This window comes from Oncorhynchus nerka, linkage group LG7 (assembly GCF_034236695.1).
Source record: "Oncorhynchus nerka isolate Pitt River linkage group LG7, Oner_Uvic_2.0, whole genome shotgun sequence".
Classification (NCBI taxonomy): domain Eukaryota; kingdom Metazoa; phylum Chordata; class Actinopteri; order Salmoniformes; family Salmonidae; genus Oncorhynchus; species Oncorhynchus nerka.
In genome coordinates, this window is record NC_088402.1 from 66,876,864 (window position 1) to 66,896,598 (window position 19,735).

Sequence of the window (19,735 nt, forward strand, 5' to 3'; positions counted from 1 at the left end):
CAACAACAGCAGGTAAAATGGCGTTGACTAGGCAGGGAGGGTCGGATTAACTACACACAGAGCCTGAGTGCGGCTGGGGCCGACAGATAAAACATAAACAAGCAGAACAGTGGGAAGGAAAACATAGCATCTTACAAACCACCTGACAGGAGGGAATATTGTGCAACTGGATCTGCCCATCCTTCACTTTCCCTCGGATGTAAACTGAGTGGACTGGGCCAGGACTGAACCACTAAAAGGATCTCCTCCGTTTTGTTCTCTCTCCCTTTAAAAAGTGGATATTTTTCCTACCTCTCCGGCAGACTTAGCCATCAATGAGTGTGACCAACTCCTCTGCATACCGATCAGAGCGCAGTTCCCAGCAGACCTCTTCATCCAACAACCATACATGAAGAAGAGCAGGGGGCTCTTTGCAGAAGACTTTGGCTCTTTCATGCATCCTGAAACGGATGTCTTGGGATTTCCCAGTGCGTTGATTTGACATGAATTCCCAATTGTGGACCAGCATTATTATAATCTACTTATTCCATACATACAGTGTCAAATACTATTTCTGAGTGAAATTGTCTGTTGATTCATACTGTATGAGATGTTCATGTATGTTGGTTTGAACATACATGTACATTAAAACCAATCATTCTAAAAGACAGAGGTGTGTGTGTGTGTCTCTGTGTCTGTGCCACACATGCGTATTTGTGTGTGTGTAGATTGCCTGCTGAACTCTATAAGCCTCTGAGCTTGTGCTTGATCCAGCGGCTTCGCAACAGGACAACACAGGGCAAAGGGGAGGGAGGTTTTTGGTGGTTGGGTAGTAGCAGTAGGGCAGAGCAGGGTATTTCAGTGCTGTGACTAGTATGCCCATGCCTCCGGGAAAAGGAGGAGGTTGCTGGTGATGGAGGCAGGACAGGGTAGGATGGGAGGGGCTAGGGGGTGTCCACCCGTCGGGAATATTGGACACAGCCAACGCTGGGATCTCACTCAAAGAGAATAGCTGGAATGATGCCTGGGAGGTGACGGGCTAGACTGTTGCATAGCAACCAGCATCCATACACACACTGCGACACTGGGCGTCATGTAGCCAAACAGACATATACCTGTATGTTAAGTAAGAATCACCCAGGCATCTCACACAGTGGAATGGTCATTTCCAATTTGGGGACACGCTTCCAACATTGCTTTTTTCTAATCAACACAGACAGTAAACAGGCCCAGCAGGGTTCATAGACTAGACAAACCTTTGGAATGTGTATGAATGTATTATGCATATACATGTATTTAAGGTGCATCTAAGGTTAAGAGTTATCATCTTAGTTATTAAGTAAGGATAAGACTGATTGGGCTGCACTCCCCATCTATAGAAAGACAAATAGTGTATAGGTCAAGAAAGGCTAGGTTTCAGTAAGCACCTGCTGAAACATCCAAATATCTTGCTTGTGGTTCCAGGTCGGACGTGGACAGCAGGGAAGATCAAACCAATGGGAGACAGCTACCAGTTCACAGTGGACGTCCAAGACTTCTCTCCAGAGGACGTCATCGTCACCACCTCCAACAACCAGATCGAAGTCGATGCAGAAAAGGTGGGAAAACCCCTTTTTAGTGACAACTGAATTCTCTATCATTTTGAGAATGCTATCTTAAATGTCTGAGAAATATTTGAGATCTTAAAAATATCTTGGTCCTTTTCTCATCTTTATCATCTCTTCAACAGTTGGCGGTGAACGGTACAGTGATGAACACATTTACCCACAAGTGCCAGCTGCCTGAGGATGTGGACCCCACCTCTGTGACATCAACATTGGGCGCAGAGGGAACGCTTACAGCTAAGGCCCGCAGACACCCATCCAAGCATGAGCTCACACAGACCTTCCGCACTGAGATCAAGATCTAAGAAGACAGACTGGACTCTCTCATGACCTCTGCTCCCTCGCTCCCTGCAATTTGTAATGCTACAGTGTATACTGTTTTTCGCATTGCCTGTCTTTACTATTATACCTGTCCATTCTGGATGTCTTCCTCTTCTGCCATACCACCTCCTCCCATATAGCTGCTTTGAATTGACAGTAGTTAGCCTACTTTGTTCTTATGTTTTCCCACAATTATCACACATGGGGTTGAAAAATTCCTGGAACTTTCAATAAACTCTCTGGTTTTCCAGAAAACCATTTTGCTACCGTAATCACACATCACCTCCATGTGTGTGCACACCCTATCCCATCCATCAATAAAGTAATGCTTCTTCTACTGAACTCTACAGTACTGCTACCATACCAGTATTGTACATTGTAATAGTTTTGTGAGTAGTTGATTGATAAATGATTTCCTATTTTGAGAATATAAACTGTTGTGTACATCAATGTATGGTGTTTGTCATGGCTCAGAAGATCTAGACCAGTGACAGAAAGAAAAAAACAGATTAAAAAGTGCAAAGAAATGCCCATCACTACATTTCTCACTTACCCCTTTCAAACATTTACACCAGAGCTGTCCATTATTTTAGCATGTCATTATGACCATTAGAAGCACATACTATAAAAGTTTAGGACAGCACAAAGTAGTTGTGAGAGTAGTAAAAGAAGTTTATCACTGTGTTGAGAATGAGACAGCCTATAGGGAGGAGGTCAGAGACCTCGCCCCCATTCTCATCAACGTGGCTGTAGTGGAGCAGGTTGAGAGCTTCAAGTTCCTTGGTGTCCACATCACCAACAAACTAACATGGTCCAAGCACACCAAGACAGTCATGAAGAGGGCACGACAAAACCTATTCCCCCTCAGGAGACTGAAAAGATATGGCATGGGTCCTTAGAACTTCAAAAGGTTCTACAGCTGCACCATCAACAGCATCCTGACAGGTTGCATCACTGCCTGGTATGGCAACTGCTCGGCCTCCGTCCGCTAGGCACTACAGAGGGTAGTGCGTACGGCCCAGTACTTCCCTGGGATCAAGCTTCCTGCCATCCAGGGAAGGCCCTAAAAATCCAGCCACTCTAGTCATAGACTGTTCTCTCTGCTACTGCACGGCAAGCGGTACCGGAGTGCCAAGTCTAGGTCCAAGAGGCTCCTAAACAGCTTCTACCCATAGCTTCTAAGCCATAAGACTCCTGAACAGCTAATCAAATGGCTACCCAGACTATTTGCACCCCCCCCCCCCCCCCATGCTACTCTCTGTTATTATCTATTCATAGCCACTTTAATAACTCTACCTACATGTACATAATTACCCCAATTACCTTGACACCAGTGTCCCCTGCACATTGGCACATTTACTCTGTACCGGTACCCCCTGTATATAGCCCCGCTATTGTTATTTACTGCTGCTCTTTAATGATTTGTTATTCTTATCTCTGACTTTTGGGGGGATTTTCTTAAAACTGCATTGTTGGTTAAGGGCTTGTAAGTAAGCATTTCACTTTAAGGTCTACACCTGTTGTATTCGGCGCATGTGACAAATAACATTTGATTTGAACCACATTGGAAGCATCCTGAGTACGATCAGGCATAGCGCGCCATCGCGTGGTCATTTTAAACACCATTCCATACGCAGGAATAAAACTGCGCGTGCGCAATATGTAAACTATCCACCCGGCCACTATCAATCGATCAGAGAGTGGAAGATGGGGGTAAATCGAGTCCGTGGGGCTAGATCGATCACAGAAAAACTCGATTGAAGGAATTCAACGGATTGTGTTAAAATAGTACAAAACAACACCATAACAAGCGTTTGGAGCAGGGAATTCAGCGATCATCAAGAGGTATTTTGAATGTACGTCTTTTGAAAGATGGTGCATGCTTAAAGCACACAAAGAGGCTCTAAGGACGGGCAGAACGAAAGGCCCCAAAACATGTATGTCTAGGCAGGCTAAATTAATCCCGGATAGCGAATGTAGAAGGATATAGTATTCGTAATCAATCCGCTGCATCGTCAACCCAACAAAAATGCAAGAGGTTCCTTGAAAACGACCAACATTATGTCTCGTCGATTATTAAACTAGGACTCTGATATTAATAATCGGGAGGCCATATAGGTGGTATAGGCCAAATCTTTTGATAAATGGAATTTTGCATCGCTATAAATTGAATATTTTAACATCTTTATCTATAAAACAACCCCATATGTTGTGAGCACCGATGATTTGGTTGTCAGGCTATGTCAAATTATTAAATTGCATGTCATAAATCACCCAGGAATAGAACTAGTTGTAGGTGATTAGACTGTATCATCATATTAGTCACATTTTAAGTGAGAATCCCCTCCAGTCATGGCTTTTTACATTTCCAAACATTTTGATAAGTTTGACAGTGGTAATGTGTTACCTCATCTGATTGACTAAATCCAACACAACCCATATTTACTCAGTGGTGTAAAGTACTTCAGTAAAAATATTTGAAGATACTACTTAAGTCGCCCTTTTGGGGTGTCTGTACTTTACTATTCATATTTTTGACAACTTTTACTTCAATACATTCCTAAACAAAAATATGTACTTTTTACTCCATCAATTTTCTCTGACAGCCAAAAGTACTTGTTACCTTTTGAATGCTTAGCATCCATGGTCATTCTTACTGCCTCTGATCTGGTGGACTCACTAAACACATGCTTTGTTTGTTAATGATGTCTGAGGGTTAGAGCATGCCCCTGTCTATCCGTATATGCAAAAAAATGATGCTGTCTGGTTTGCTTTATATAAGAAATGTGACATTATTAACTTCTGATACTATATTTGATAGTATATTTAAAACCAAATACTTTTACTCAAGTAGTATTTTACTGGGTGACTTTCACTTTTACTTGAGTCATTTTCGATTAAATCATCTATACTTTTACTCAAGTATGACAATTGGGTACTTTTTCCAGCACTGCCCACTCTCACCAGGATGGACTTTCCCTGGCACAGTGGCAAGGTTTTGGAACAGCTCAACCACCAGCGCCAGCTGGGACTGCTGTGTGACTGTACCTTCGTGGTGGACGGGGTGGACTTCAAGGCCCACAAGGCCGTGCTCGCTGCCTGCAGCGCCTACTTCCACACCCTCTTTCTGGACCAGAAGGATGTGGTGCACCTGGACATCAGCAATGCAGCAGGTACATCCGACTGGGTACAAACTGGTTGAATCAATGTTGTATCAACGTAAACATTTGAGAGTGAAATTTCAACCACCGGATTATGTCATCATGGTGACTTAATTTCTTGTATCAAATTTTTTATTTGTACTTTTAAAACAATGTCATATTATCAACATTATATTTTTTTTATTTAACTAGGCAAGCCGGATAAGAACATATTCTTACTTACAGGACAGTGGGTTAACTGCCTTGTTCAGGGCAGAATGACCTAGTCACCTCAGGGATTCGATCTAGCAACCTTTCGGTTACTGGCCCAATGCTCTAACCACTAGGCTACCTGCCATCCCAATATAAAAAAAAAATACAATAGGGTGGTCAGCACCTCCTACTGGAGAATAGATCTATCTACAGCTATCCTTTGGTCTCCCATCCGATGTTTTAACCAAGCCCAGCTTAACTATATTAATTATTTGTCAATGACTATTACCAATGTGCTGTCGTGAGAATGATTGTTGAGAGATCTCCACTTAAAAACGACACTGATTCGCTTTTGCTATTGAAGTCCTTCCAAAGGGTAGATTTAACAGAGCAAATTAAATGTGATCATATATTATCAGTCATCAATGATGCTATTTATCCCTACAGTATATAACATTTGCTAAGTCATTAACAGCAATTGAACCCAGAATTCAGCTAAAAATAGACAATAAAATAGGACTGGTTGATTTCAAATGTAATGATATTTAGTGATATTGAATTGTGTTTGGTTGTGAACGCAACCAAATATCAACATTTGAAGGAGATAATTTGAAGGAGACATTTTAATCTGTGCCACTGACTTAGTCTTGCTCAGGGTTGGGGAGTAACGGATTCCATGTAATCCATTACATATGTTAAAAAGAAAAATGCTATTGCAACCACTTTGCAATACGGAATTGAGACCAAAAGCTTAAGAGAAGTTTCAAGTGTTTAATACCATGGATACAGTCAGCTGAGTGCGTACATTTAGAAAACTCACAACACATGTTATACTCTTCCCTTGTAGGTGTCACATGTCACCTCCCCAGCTATACATTTTATGACCCCAATGAGTTTCCCTCTGGTTCCCTTGTGGAATGTCCATGGTTCTCTCTTTGTTTAGCCAGATGTCAGAATCACACCCTGTCCATCATCTGTTCTGGGCCTGACCCTGCTCTCTGATCCTAGGCAGTTCCCTCTTATCTGATTAGGTCAACATTTCTAAATTAGCATATACACAGTTTCATGGCCTAAACTCAATTCATACTCACAGTAATCATTCACTAAACAGGATACAAACAAACAACAGTTTCATTTGAAACATGTTACATTTTAATAGACTCCATCACATATAAGGGATTACAAACAAAACGGTAACTGGAATCCGTTACCAGCTAAAATATTGTAATCTGATTACTGATACTTTTGAAAAACTAGATGATTACTTTGAGGATTACTTTTAAATGCAGAAAGTATGTTTGCGGAAAAATTAATCTTTGTCACTTCTGTTTTCTCAATGACGTTTAAATCAGCATAGAAAAGAGGCGCAAATGTAAGTTAGTTACACCTGACCGAGTCTGACCACAAGTCAGAGAACACTATAATGACACACCAAATGGGTTTGATGGATCGCGGGAAAAGAGCAGGAATAGGCTTTTGTAGACTACAGTCCAAGCAATGTCTTCCAATGGTGCGAATGCTGTCGGCATCCAAAGATTATCCAACGTGAATAAACACTTGGAGGTAAGGATGACAGCAGTGGTTTAGTCTATAGCGATACAGATATCACTTATTATTGATATCTACATAGCGCATTGATGTGAATTACACTGCTGCTCTCTCATTTAGCTATTTGCGCCTTACGGATTGTGGTTGTTGTGTGGATGGCTGTTCACATATCTAAATGTGTATTTAAAGTAGGGTTGCACATTTTGGGGAATATTCAGAGGTGGAAACTTTCCATGGGAATATATGGGAATTAACAGAAATATATTGAAATTAATATTAATTTAAATGTAAATGTTTTTTACATTGGATATATTTACCATATCATATGGGGACAGAAACATAAACATTTTATCTTATCATAAGTAGACATAATTGCAAATGATTAAATCCTTCCAATAGAAAAAAATTATAATAATTAGTTACGAATTTAATTAAATTAGTTGACTCTTCACATGGGATGATTTCACTGAACAACAAAAGAAAGGGAATATTGAATGATCCCCAATGATCCATCGCATCTCCCAAAAACATTTTCAACATACATCTGTAAAATGGTAGTCTAAAAACTAAAGCTTTGGTTGTCTTCCTCTCAGGCTTTCATGTCTTCTCCCTGGACCTGCTCAATGTCCACCTCTTGAACATCAGACTCTGAGGCCTCATCTTCACTGTCACTTTCCAATCCTGTTGAGGATGGCTCGTTGTCAGGCTCAAAAAGCCTCAAATTTGCCCGGATGGCCACCAATTTTTCAGCCCTTCTATTGGTCAGCCTGTTGTGTGTTCCCAAACAAGGACCAGTTGCGCCCTGAGGCAGCTGATGTTGGTGGGATTTGGAGGATGATGGAGGTAACAGGGGAAAGAGCCTCAGATCCACAAGTTCCCTTCCACCAGGTGGCTGATGAGATATGTTGGCACGACTGCCATAATTGCATCTCCATCCCAAAGCACTTGCTTGGAAGTGTACTTCGCAAGACTGCCAAGAACCTTGCCCTTATCCAGGCCAAGGTGGCGAGACACGGTAGTGATGATACCATAGGCCTTGTTGATCTCTGCACCATACAGGATGCTCTTGCCAGCATACTTGGGGTCCAACATGTACGCTGCAGCGTGTATGGGCTTCAGGCAGAAATCTTCACATTTTTTGATGTATTTCAGAACTGCAGTTTTCTCAGTGAAATGGGCAGGGCAGTACGGATTTCTTCTCTTATATCTGCAAGCAGAGTCTGAACATTAGACAGGATGGCATTGTCTCTCTCAAGCCGTGCACTGGCTACTGCTATAGGTTTCAGGAGTTTCAGGCTGCTTACCACTCTCTCCCAAAATACATCATCCAGGAGGATCCTCTTGATGGGGCTGTCCATATCGGCAGACTGTGATATGGCCATTTCTTGGAGAGACTCCTTCCCCTCCAGGAGACTGTCAAATATGATGCCAACACCACCCCAATGGGTGTTTCTGGGCAGCTTCAATGTGGTGCTCTTATTCTTCTCACTTTGCTTGGTGAGGTAGATTGCTGCTATAACTTGATGATCCTTCACATACCTAACCATTTCCTTGGCTCTCATGTAAGAGGGTATCCATTGTTTGCACTGCCATGATGTCCTTAAGGAGCAGATTCAATGCATGAGCAGCACAGCCAATGGGTGTGATGTGAGGGTAGGACTCCTCCACTTTAGACCAAGCAGCCTTCATGTTCGCAGCATTGTCTGTCACCAGTGCAAATACCTTCTGTGTTCCAAGGTCATTGATGACTGCCTTCAGCTCATCTGCAATGTAGAGACCGGTGTGTCTGTTGTCCCTTGTGTCTGTGCTCTTGTAGAATACTGGTTGAGGGGTGGAGATTATGTAGTTAATTATTCCTTGCCCACGAACATTCAACCACCCATCAGAGATGATTGCAATACAGTCTGCTTTCTCTATGATTTGCTTGACTTTCACTTGAACTCTGTTGAACTCTGCATCCAGCAAATGAGTAGATAAAGCATGTCTGGTCGGAGGGGTGTATGCTGGGCAAAGAACATTCATAAATCTCTTCCAACACACATTGCCTGTGAGCATCAGAGGTGAACCAGTTGCATACACGGCTTAAGCAAGACATTCATCAGCATTTCTCTGACTATGTTCCTCCATTGCGTCAAAAAACCTTCTGATTCCAGGAGGACCATGAGCTGTTGCTATCGATAAGGTGTCTGATTCATCATTTTCATCTTGAATAGAAGTAGAGGGACTTTTGTCAGAGGTTGCTTATTGTGAGCGCTAAGAGAACTTTATGCACTTGGCTGATTCTGAAACTTTGTTGCATTCTTCACATATGATTTGGCACAGTATTTGCAAATGTACACAGCTTTTCTTTCTACATTAGCTGCAGTGAAATGTATCCACACATCAGCTGTAAAGATTATTTTAAAAAGTTGTTAAAAAAAACAAATACAATTCCATGTACAGATAGATAGTTAAGCAGTTAGATTAAACAACTCCTTTGTAGGAGAAATGTTTTCAAATGAAACATGTATGGAAACAGGTGAATTAACACTCCTCAGTTAGCAGACTCAAGCAAGCTAAAACCCACATGGTAGCAAAAACTAACTTGCAGAAATTGTTAATAAGTTAGAAATTATTTAAACACACTTTGCTGTAGGCTACTATTTACTAGTTAACAAAAAATAATGTATGTCATATATATTCACCCCACCCAGTATTGTAATCAAAACTTTCCAGAATGCATGTAGTCCTTGGCTCAGACAGTGTAGTAGCGTGGGCTCAATAGCATCTCATTAGTGTGCAAGATCTTGAGAATCAGCTGTACATGTGATGGAAGAGTGCACTGCACATGTGATGAAGAATGCACTGTGTATGCAATTCCATTGAATTGGGGATAGTTTATCCAAAATATGCCACAAGACCTACAATTTCCTTATGTGTATCCCACAAAAACGGTTCACTGTTATAAGCTAACATTTTTTGATGAATTTAAGCAACATTCCCCAAATTCCCGTGCTTAACTTCCCATGGAAAATTTCCAGAAAGTTTCTGGAAAGTTTTTCAACTCTTTGCAACCCTAATTTGAACTCAATAATGGTTGAATTCAAGAAGTTTAAGCTGCCTATAAATCAGTGTTTTTGAAACCAGTGGGACAGCCAGTGAATAATGTGCTCTTGCAACAGCTGCACAGTGAGGATCCCAGCCTATGGAATAAAAGTGGGGCTTTTATTATTCAATCTAATTCATGCTGATAAAACATTTTAATCCATAGACCTAATGGACACATGTTCAAACTCACACACTTTTTATAGATTAAAGGGGCAATCCTGTAGTTGATACATATATTTTTGGACTTAGAAATTATATATATATATTGATTCTTGAAGAATATAAATTCTAAATGCCTCAGGAGTTTAGTTCAACTGTCACACTCCATGATACCCCAAAATATAAGCTTGTTTTTCGCCAATGTTTATTAACATTGTAAATGTAAACAAACACTGTATAGCCTCAACACAGTTACAACAATCATTTTGATATCATGGATGGTCAGTCCTTGCATCCATAGCACTGCCTATTAATCTGAGAGGGCCCATCCCTCAGCTTTTTACCAAAACAGAGAAGGGGCAACCGTTTTATTATTGTTTCATCTATGGATTTGCCCTTTAAACAGCTGCATATTATCAAGATATCAAAGTGTCACCAACTAAAAGGTAAACAATAGGCCTATAGCAAATGCAGCATATGGCATTCATTTTTCACATGTAAACAGCACTTTTCGGTAGTGCTCAAAGCATGCCATTCCATGAGCGCCGCATTTATTTATCAACTCGAATCAATGAGCCCAATCAGTCCTCCATGACAACAAAATCATAAACAACAGAGTTGGGCTGGATAATAAATCTTTAGTTTTGGGATTATGCTCAGGTGAAACAATATGGCTAATTTAGACTTCCATATTTCCACGTCCTATTCTTGAAGATCAAAGGGTATAATATTTATTGGAATGACTGGAATTCTAATAGACTTTGGTTTTTAATGTAAAGATATAATTTAATGGAATTATTATATGTAGTAGAAAGCATTGGTTTAGAAGAAGCCTACATAACCAACCCATAAAGTAAAAATGTACATCCATATATGGCCAGCTATGTAAACTTTAACATTGATTTATCTTGCAAAAGATGTCGTTCAATTGGTAACATTAATTTTTGTCTTCTTCTAATGTCGCTTAAGGGGTAAGTAATCTAAAAGTAACCGAATGTAATCAGATTACATTGCAGAGGTTGGGTAAGCCAAAAGTTACATTACTGATTACAGTTTTGGACAGGTAACTAGTAACTGTAACAGATTACATTTAGAAAGTAACCTACCCAACCCTGGTCTTTTTTAGTTCCAGTTTATCTACAAAATAATAATTGATATGTTTGATATCATGTCTCCATCTCAAACAAAAATCGAAGTAAAAAAATAGGGCTAAATTAAATCAAACTTGATTTAAAGTGCATTTAAAGTTTGATTTGATTTATAGTGTTCAAGATAGCATGCATAAGACATCGCAGATCTGTGATCTTCACAATTGCTGTTATAATCTGTGCAGGATCTTAAACTGCATTGATAATTTGCACCATGTACTTTTAATGTAACCTAACTGCAATCCAGGTCATTTGGTTCTGCTATAAGATGAAGCAAAGTGATATCAAATTCATCTGAACTCTATTTGCTTTACCTTAATATCCAAGACCATGTTGAACATCATGCTTGAGCTCCCAAGTGGCACAGCGGTCTAAGGCACTGGATCTCATCTCAGCTTGAGGCGTCACTACAGACATCCTGGTTCGAATCTAGGCTGTATCACAACCGGCTGTGATTGGGAGTCACATAGGGCGGCGCACAACTGGCCCAGCATCGTCCGGGTTTGGCCGGTGTAGGTCATCATTGTAAATAAGAATTTGTTCTTAACTGACTTGCCTAGTTAAATAAATAAAATAAATTCTGTCTCACAGTCACCGCAGGGCTCATGGATCCATTCCTGTGTGTATTCTGCAGGTCTGGGCCAAGTCCTTGAGTTCATGTACACGGCCAAGCTGAGTCTGAGTTCTCAGAATTTGGAAGATGTGGTGGCAGTGGCCACGTTCCTTCAGATGCAGGAGATAGTCAATGCCTGCTCTGCTTACCAGTCGCTGGCTGTCTACACAACATCCCAGTCAATACAAGATTTAAATGACAGTGAGTACAGTACAGATCAGTACACAAACATTGGTTATTAGTACACAGAAATATCCATCAATAATTAGTATGCTTTCTTTAACAAGCCCACTAATGTTATCCTTCATAGCTTTGCACAGCTGAAGCAAGCACATGATTTTCTTCAGGAAATGTACATTTTGTGGATTATATTGCTCTCTCCCATAATCTCTTCCAAACCATAAAGACAAGATTGAGGAAGGAGAGCAGAACATAGAGAAGGATCCATCAGAGACATGGTCACATGACGAGGAGATGCTAAAAACAGCAGATGACGGAGGGTCAAAGGGCGTTCAGGAGGACCCGAACGAGACCACCCCAGACGATGGACAGATCAACAGTAAGACCCCCGACAAACCCGACCCACAGACCCCGGGGAGAGGAAGACCCTCCAAAACCTCCAACTACGCCGCACCAAGAAAAGCCACAGCAGAGAGAGAGGAGATGGAGGTGGAGAGCCCTACTAAAGATGTGCCTGAGTGTCAAGATGACCACTCGGATGTGGACTACACTCCCAGTCAGTGAATTAGTCTTCATACTTTTCATTGGTGATCTGTATGTTTAATATTGCTGTGCGGATAAAGATGTATTTTGTTCTTAAGAGTTTCCATTCAAGTCTGAAGCCGGTATATCTTACATGAGTACCAGGAGAAGAAGGACAAGGAGAGCTCCTCATCGCAACCACTCTCAGGGTAAACAAACAGCTTGACTGACCTTCCTACCTAGGAGCAATCACTAATCTGCCATGCTTTCTCCTACCCAATCATGTTAGATCAGTGACTACGTCGAGGAAGGAAAGATGGACGGCTACATTTTCAAAATATTTGACTGCAGTGGGCCACAGTGTCTGATGGTTATACAATTCCTCTTCATAGATAATGACTCCGATGAGGGGAACAGCGCATCAAAGACGGTAAATGAAGAAAAAGAGGTTGAAGAGGGTGAGATGGAGGAGGATGAAGAAGAGGGAGGTGGTGAGGAGGATGAAGAAGAGGATGAGGATGAGGGAGAAGATGGCCAGGGGACGGAGAGCGGAGAGGAGAGGAAGCAGCTACAGTCGGGTGCCGTCACCGACCGCACCGAGTCACGGTCCTACGGCTCTGTGACGCACAAGTGTGAGGTGAGGACCGTGTGTGTTTGCGTGTGCTAGTTTGAGTGTGTGGTTACTTTGCACACTGCGATTAGAAATGTAAAGGATTGAATGTTTTTGGATGACCCATTCCCTATTAGAGGATATTTTGTATATGTATATTTTCCTTTCAAATGAACCATCATATAGACAAAATTGTCTTCAAAAAGATAAGAGGAAGGCACTCTTCATATAATTAATTAAAATACATTTTGGAATGGAACCAAGATTTATTTTTAACTGACTTGTTTCGGTTGCATGGCCTTTGTCAGGGGGTACGATGATACAAAATGATTTTGAACCAAGCATTTTACAAACAACCCTGATTAGAGGGAATAGTCAGTCATTGGAAAACACCTAGTAAAAAATAATATACACTGAACAAAAATATAAACGCAACATGAAAGTGTTGGTCCCATGTTTCATGTGCAGAAATAAAAGATCCCAGACATTTTCCATAAGCACAAAATCTTTATTTCTCTCAAATTCTGTGCTCAAATTTGTTTACATCCCTGTTAGTGAGCATTTCTCCTTTGCCAAGATAATCCATCCACTTGAAAGGTGTGGCATATCAAGAAGCTGATTAAACGGCATGATCATTACACAAGTGCACCTTGTGCTGTGGACAATAAACAGCCACTCTAAAATGTGTAGTTTTGTCACACAACACAATGCCACAAATGTCTCAAGTTTTGAGGGAGCATGGAATTGGCATGTTGACTGCAGGAATGTCCACCAGTGCTGTTACCAGAAAATGGAATGTTAATTTCTCTAACATGAGCATAGATTTGGGCTTAATTAATGTATTTCAATTGACATATTTCCTTATATGAACTGTAACTCAGTAAAATCTTTGAAATTGTTGCATTTATATTTTTGTTCAGTATACATTCAAAATGGTCTACTAGAGAATATTGCATTCACATTCATGTAATTCGGGATTGAGCATATCTAACTCACTAAATTGCCATGTATTTTCTAGGACTGTGGAAAGAAGTTCACCCACACGGGTAACTTCAAAAGACACATCCGCATTCACACAGGAGAGAAACCTTTCAGCTGCCGTGACTGCCACAAGGCCTTCTCAGATCCGGCTGCCTGCAAGGCTCACGAGAAAACACACAGGTTAGTATCAACCTCATCATCATTCTGTGTCTCTTTGGCCCAATGCCAAACAAATCCCTTAGTGTTCAATAACAACCCTTTGTATGACAGAGACGATACGCATTTGTGCAACACGTCCTCTTGTAAAATAGTTATTAATTGATAATAACAATGATCAAATTGATAGTGAATTAAAAATCAAGACAGTCATAGTAATCACAGTTTCATAGCATCAACATCCCCTCGAACCTCAGGACCAAAGTAAGTAGCTATATCTTACTTAAATATCTTGTGTTTCTCTCTCTCTGTGTAGCCCCCTGAAACCCTACTGCTGCTCCTCGTGTGGGAAGAGCTATCGGCAGATCAGCCTGCTCAACCTGCACCGGAAAAGGCACACAGGCAAGGCCCGATACAGCTGCAAGGACTGTGGCAAGCTCTTCACCACGTCTGGCAACCTGAAGCGCCACATTCTGGTGCACAGCGGCGAGAAGCCGTATCACTGCAACTACTGCGACCGGGCCTTCTCCGACCCCACCGCTAAGATGCGCCACCTGGAGACCCACGACGCAGACAAGGGCTATAGCTGTCCACACTGCGATAAGCGGTTCAACCAGGTTAGGACCACTTCTTGACCACTACATTGACCAGTATTGGGGATAGTAGGGAGAATTTGACCTGCATGTAAATAGTTGGGAGATAGTGTGGCAATGTGTTTGAGCAGTGGTGGAAAAAGTACTCAATTGTCATACTTGAGTAAAAATAGATACCTGAAAAGAAAATGACTCAAGTAAAAGTCACCCAGTAAAATACTCTTGAGTCATTATTATTTTTTAAAGTCAAAGTATCCAGTTGTAAATGTACTTAAGTACAGTGGTGGAAAAAGTATTCAATTGACATACTTGAGTAAAATTAAATGCTTTACATTCAATTCCTTATATTAAGCAAACTAGACAGCGAAAATGTTATTACATTTTTTATTTACAGACAGACAGGGGTACACTCAGACATCATTTACAAATGTGGAATTTGTGTTTAGTGAGTCCACCAGATCAGAGGCAGTAGGGATGACATTGCGTTATATTAATAGGTGCGTGAATTGGACAATATTGCTGTCAAAATGTAACAAGTACTTTTGGGTGTCAGGGAAAAAAGCATGGAAGTAAAAAATGCATATTGTCTTTAGGAATGTAGTGGAGTAAAAGTCAACATTTTCAAAAATATAAATACCCCCAAAAAGTACATACTCAAAAAGTACTATAGTATTTAAACAGCCCTATTTTGTACAATCCTGTATATAGTCACTCTCTATCCTTGCATTGAAATGTTGAACTGTATCTAACCTGGCTATTCCTCTGTCTGGACAGACTGGGAATCTAAAGGCTCACCTGAAGATCCACATCACAGACGGCCCTCTGAAGTGCAAAGAGTGTGGCAAACAGTTCACCACTTCCGGTAAAACCAGACCAGACATGGACTTCCGAACCTGTATTCATAAAGCATCTCAGAGAGTAGGAGTGCTGATCTAGGATCAGGTACTCACTGTCCATGTAATCTTATTCATTATGATCATCTAAAAGGCAACACTGGTCCTAATAAGATTACATGGACAGGGAGGGGACCTGAACCTAGATCAGTACTCTTACACGCTTTATGAACACAGGCCCTGGTCTCTCGATGTGTTGATATATAACTAGTCTCTGGTCTTCGCATTGATATATAACTGTAGTCTTTGATTCCCAGGGAACCTGAAGAGACACCTGCGCGTGCACAGTGGGGAGAAGCCCTATATCTGTATGCACTGCCAGAGAGCTTTCGCTGACCCAGGGGCACTGCAGAGACATGAGCGCATACACACAGGTAACAGTCCTGGATTTAAAGGATTATGTTCACATTGACCTCTTTCTTTGTATTTTTTATTTATCCTTTATTTAACTAGGCAAGTCAGTTAAAAACAAATTCTTATTTACAATGATGGACAACCCCTAATCCGGACAACGCTGGGCCAATTGTGCGGCGCTCTATGGGACTCCCAATCTCGGCCGGCTGTGATACAGCCTGGAATCGAACCAGGGTCTGTAGTGACGCTTCTAGCACTGAGATGCAGTGCCTTATTCCGCTGCGCCACTTGGGAGCCCAAACATGTGTAGCCTAAACATGTGCAGAAAGAACAGGGAATGCCTGTGCATTGCATGATAGGTTGGAGACTGTCATGTAATTGTAATGTCTGTGTGCATGCTTGTGTGTGGGTCCTGTAGGGGAGAAGCCGTGTCTGTGCCGGATCTGTGGGAAGGGGTTCACCCAGGCCAGTTCACTCATTGCTCATGTCCGCCAGCACACCGGAGAGAAGCCCTATGTCTGCGACCGCTGTGGCAAAAGGTAAACACACACACACACACTATAATCCTATTGATGTAACATAGAGCCCTTTTTGTCTTGATGCCCTATCTCCAACTCCAGGTTTGTCCAGTCCAGTCAGCTGGCCAATCACATCCGTCACCATGATAACATCCGGCCACACAAGTGTCACAACTGCAAAAAGGCGTTTGTCAACGTCGGGGACCTCTCCAAGCATATCATCATTCACACAGGTAGGAAGACATGGAATGTACAACTAACTGTGAGTGAGAAAGTAAGGTTCGCTGGGAGTAGTGGATATTAATGGATAGTCAAAGAAGTCTATAATATGTCACTATCTTGTGGAATATAGGTATCTTGTGTATATTTATCTAGATAACAAAGCTGTTGGGTATCTGGGCACATTCTTTCCCCTCCATCTTTAGTGTGCCTCCAACCTCCTTCCCCTGAGGTATAATATTAACTGCATTAGTCTACCTTCCCCCTTCAAGTAATCCTCCCCCACGGGTGGTGTCTGAGATATCACCTGTGACTAATGTGGTCAAATAACACAAGTGTGTAACCTGGGCACTAATTCGATACAGTTGACAATTACCCACGCTCTAACCGCAGCAGGTAGCCTAGCGGTTAGAGCGTTGGGCCTGCAACCGAAAGGTTGATAGTTCGAATCCCTGAGTCGACAAGGTGAAAAATCTGCTGATCTATCACTTAACCCTAATTGCTCCAGGGTTGCTGTCAATAATGGCTGATCCCTGGCCATGACCCGGTCTCCGAGGGAGCGGGATACACAAGTATAAGCACCCCCTATTAAGAAATAAATAAAATAAAGAGCATTAATCACATTTATTGTCCCCCATGATGAAATCAGGGGGGAGGGGGACGGACGGGCTATGGATCTGTACATACGTAAGTCACGCGATATCAGACACCACTGGCCCGATCTTGACTAAACTTACAAAATTACAGTGATTGGCCCAATGGGGATGCTGCGTCATTCTTGGGGGAGGACATGTTTACTGTTGCCTTGTTCTCTTTTTTTTTTACCATCCCCTAGGAGAGAAGCCCTTCCTGTGTGACAAGTGCGGTCGCGGGTTCAATCGTGTCGACAATCTACGCTCCCACGTCAAGACCGTCCACCAGGGTAAGGCTGGGATGAAGCGCCTGGTGGTTGCCGGGGGTGACAGTGACGACGGGGGTGACGGGTTCCATGGCGGGTCGGCCTCGGAGATGGACGAAAATGAGATCAACATAGTCACTGTCACCACCGAGGACATCGTCACCCTGGCTGGCAGCACTGTGTCCCAGCTGACAGGTCAGATGGAGCGCATGCTGGGTAATGTAGTTCAGACGGGTGGGAGAAGGGGACTATGCAAGGGATGTGACTGTAAAAGGAATGGGATGAAAGGAAGGTGGCTGTGTAAGAGTAAGAAGGAAAAGGACTCAGAACAAAGGGAATAATAAAGACAATTCTCCTGCCGTGTGTTTATATGGGATTCTGTCTGTTTCCAGTGGTGCCTGTGGCTGCATCAGTGTCAGCAGATGAGACGGAGGCTCTGAAAGCTGAGATCGCGAAGGCTGTGGAGAAGGTGCAGGAAGCAGGTGAGACTGGCCACACACAGCTTTGAATAGCTTTTACTATTCATAACTTCCTCATACATCCTCACTGTCCATCTCCTCTCCCTCCCAGACCCCAACACTCAGATCCTGTATGCATGCGACTCTTGCGGTGAGAAGTTCCTGGACGCCAGCTCACTGGCGCAACATGTGCGAATCCACACCGCCCAGGCCCTGGTCATGTTCCAAGCTGACTCTGACTTCTACCATCAGTACACCGCAGCTGCCACCACCGTGGGGGAAGATGTTACCACAACCTGGCAACCCACTTCCGAGCAGGTTATCCAGGGAGGGGAGCTCGTCTTCCACACCCGAGAGGTTGAGGCGGAAGGGGATGAGGTGACTCAGGAGGAGGGAGGAGAGGTGGTGGCCCAAGCTGACCCCCAGCCAGAGGAGGAAGTTGAGGCTGTGACAGAAGAAGGACAAGGAGAAGAGATGGAGTGTGGAATGTGCAGTGATGTGGCACTCAAGAATAAGAATAAAATGCAAAGCAGTCAAGTTCTTACTGGGGTCTGACAATACCTCATATGAAGCTGCCAGTCTCTGGGTCTCTCTGAGTCTCTGCATCAGTGACATGAACATCTGTGTCCAAAGTTTGGGAAGAAACCGTTTGGCTTGTTTTTTGGACATTGTATAAAGTTAAATTATATATATATATATATATATATATATATATATATATATATATATAAAAAGAAGCAAAACACATTGCCTATCTGTGTGTTTTACCATTACCTTGAAAATAAATGTGTTTAGAGTTAAATAAGTTTGTTATTTGGTGTGTTTTTTATTTTTATGAGGCATGTGGCCCACGATGCACACTGAAATTCTCAATGTGGCAGCCCGGGGAAAATTATTGCCCACCCCCCTGCTGTACAACATTCAAACTGGGGACCATTGAATGCAGGGGTCGGCAACAGGCAACAGTTTTTGGCCCCCCATATTTATTTATTTATTTTTTATGCAAAATGTCCCAAAAGTAATGTCCCAAGAAGGAAGTTACCCCATCTAAATAATGCAAAAGGTATATTAACTTCAATTATTGAAGAGAGGGCAGGAGACAGTCAACTAAAAAGGTAAGCGGGCAGACAGCTTTGGAGTGCTGAAAAGTGAAGCGGTGGCCTCGACAATCAGAGGTGGACTGCAAATGGTGTTGAAAGTCATTTGAGTAGCCTAATTAATTTCAACAATCGTCTTCATTAGACTTAACAACAAGAGGGCTTTGTTGGAGCCTATGTCTTCCTATTTAAAAAAGAGGTATGCTATCCGACGCCTCAGTTTTAATTAATTAATTGAAATAGGGCTATTGTTTAGGGGCACAAGGGGGAAGATGGATTCTAATCTAGATAACTGGCAAAGTGTATTTTGGGTCGTATAAAATAAGAATATAGCTTTTCATGAACAATATATTTTTAAGTTAATGTATTTATCCAGCTCAACTTCAAGAAAGAACCTGAAAAAATGTTCTTCAAATGCCAGCAAGACACTGGGAAAGCACTGGA

The 19,735-nt window shown here is 42.0% G+C and overlaps 1 protein-coding gene and 1 pseudogene across 4 annotated transcripts; both read left to right on the plus strand.

Annotated features, from left to right (window-relative positions):
- The first annotated feature begins 314 nt into the window (after positions 1 to 314).
- On the plus strand, positions 315 to 2,333 carry LOC115132239 (heat shock protein beta-7-like; annotated as a pseudogene).
- Positions 2,334 to 3,570: 1,237 nt separating this feature from the next.
- On the plus strand, positions 3,571 to 18,912 carry LOC115132240 (zinc finger and BTB domain-containing protein 17-like). Of its 4 annotated transcripts, none has more exons than XM_029664672.2 (15): positions 3,571 to 3,760; positions 4,853 to 5,077; positions 11,834 to 12,013; positions 12,219 to 12,548; positions 12,634 to 12,723; positions 12,907 to 13,151; positions 14,143 to 14,285; positions 14,578 to 14,878; positions 15,629 to 15,716; positions 16,005 to 16,121; positions 16,520 to 16,640; positions 16,722 to 16,852; positions 17,674 to 17,931; positions 18,129 to 18,218; positions 18,307 to 18,912. In XM_029664672.2, exons 2-15 carry the CDS (start codon positions 4,873 to 4,875, stop codon positions 18,747 to 18,749), a joined length of 2,742 nt encoding a protein of 913 aa, XP_029520532.1. In that variant the 5' UTR covers positions 3,571 to 3,760; positions 4,853 to 4,872; the 3' UTR covers positions 18,750 to 18,912. The 4 variants fall into 4 exon arrangements, with proteins under 4 accessions (XP_029520532.1, XP_029520531.1, XP_064876828.1 ...); XM_029664671.2 differs by having other exon boundaries at positions 3,571 to 3,749; XM_065020756.1 differs by lacking the exon at positions 3,571 to 3,760 and adding an exon at positions 11,527 to 11,724 and having other exon boundaries at positions 5,006 to 5,077.
- Positions 18,913 to 19,735: the final 823 nt, after the last annotated feature.

What these genes read in the sequence shown, in the direction of transcription:
- LOC115132240 (XM_029664672.2), top strand. Translation starts at nt 4,873, where the DNA reads ATGGACTTTCCCTGGCACAGTGGCAAGGTTTTGGAACAGCTCAACCAC. An exon ending in CACTGTGTCCCAGCTGACAG is followed by an intron (nt 17,932 to 18,128) that starts GTCAGATGGAGC and finishes GTCTGTTTCCAG; the next exon opens with TGGTGCCTGTGGCTGCATCA. An exon ending in GGAGAAGGTGCAGGAAGCAG is followed by an intron (nt 18,219 to 18,306) that starts GTGAGACTGGCC and finishes TCTCCCTCCCAG; the next exon opens with ACCCCAACACTCAGATCCTG.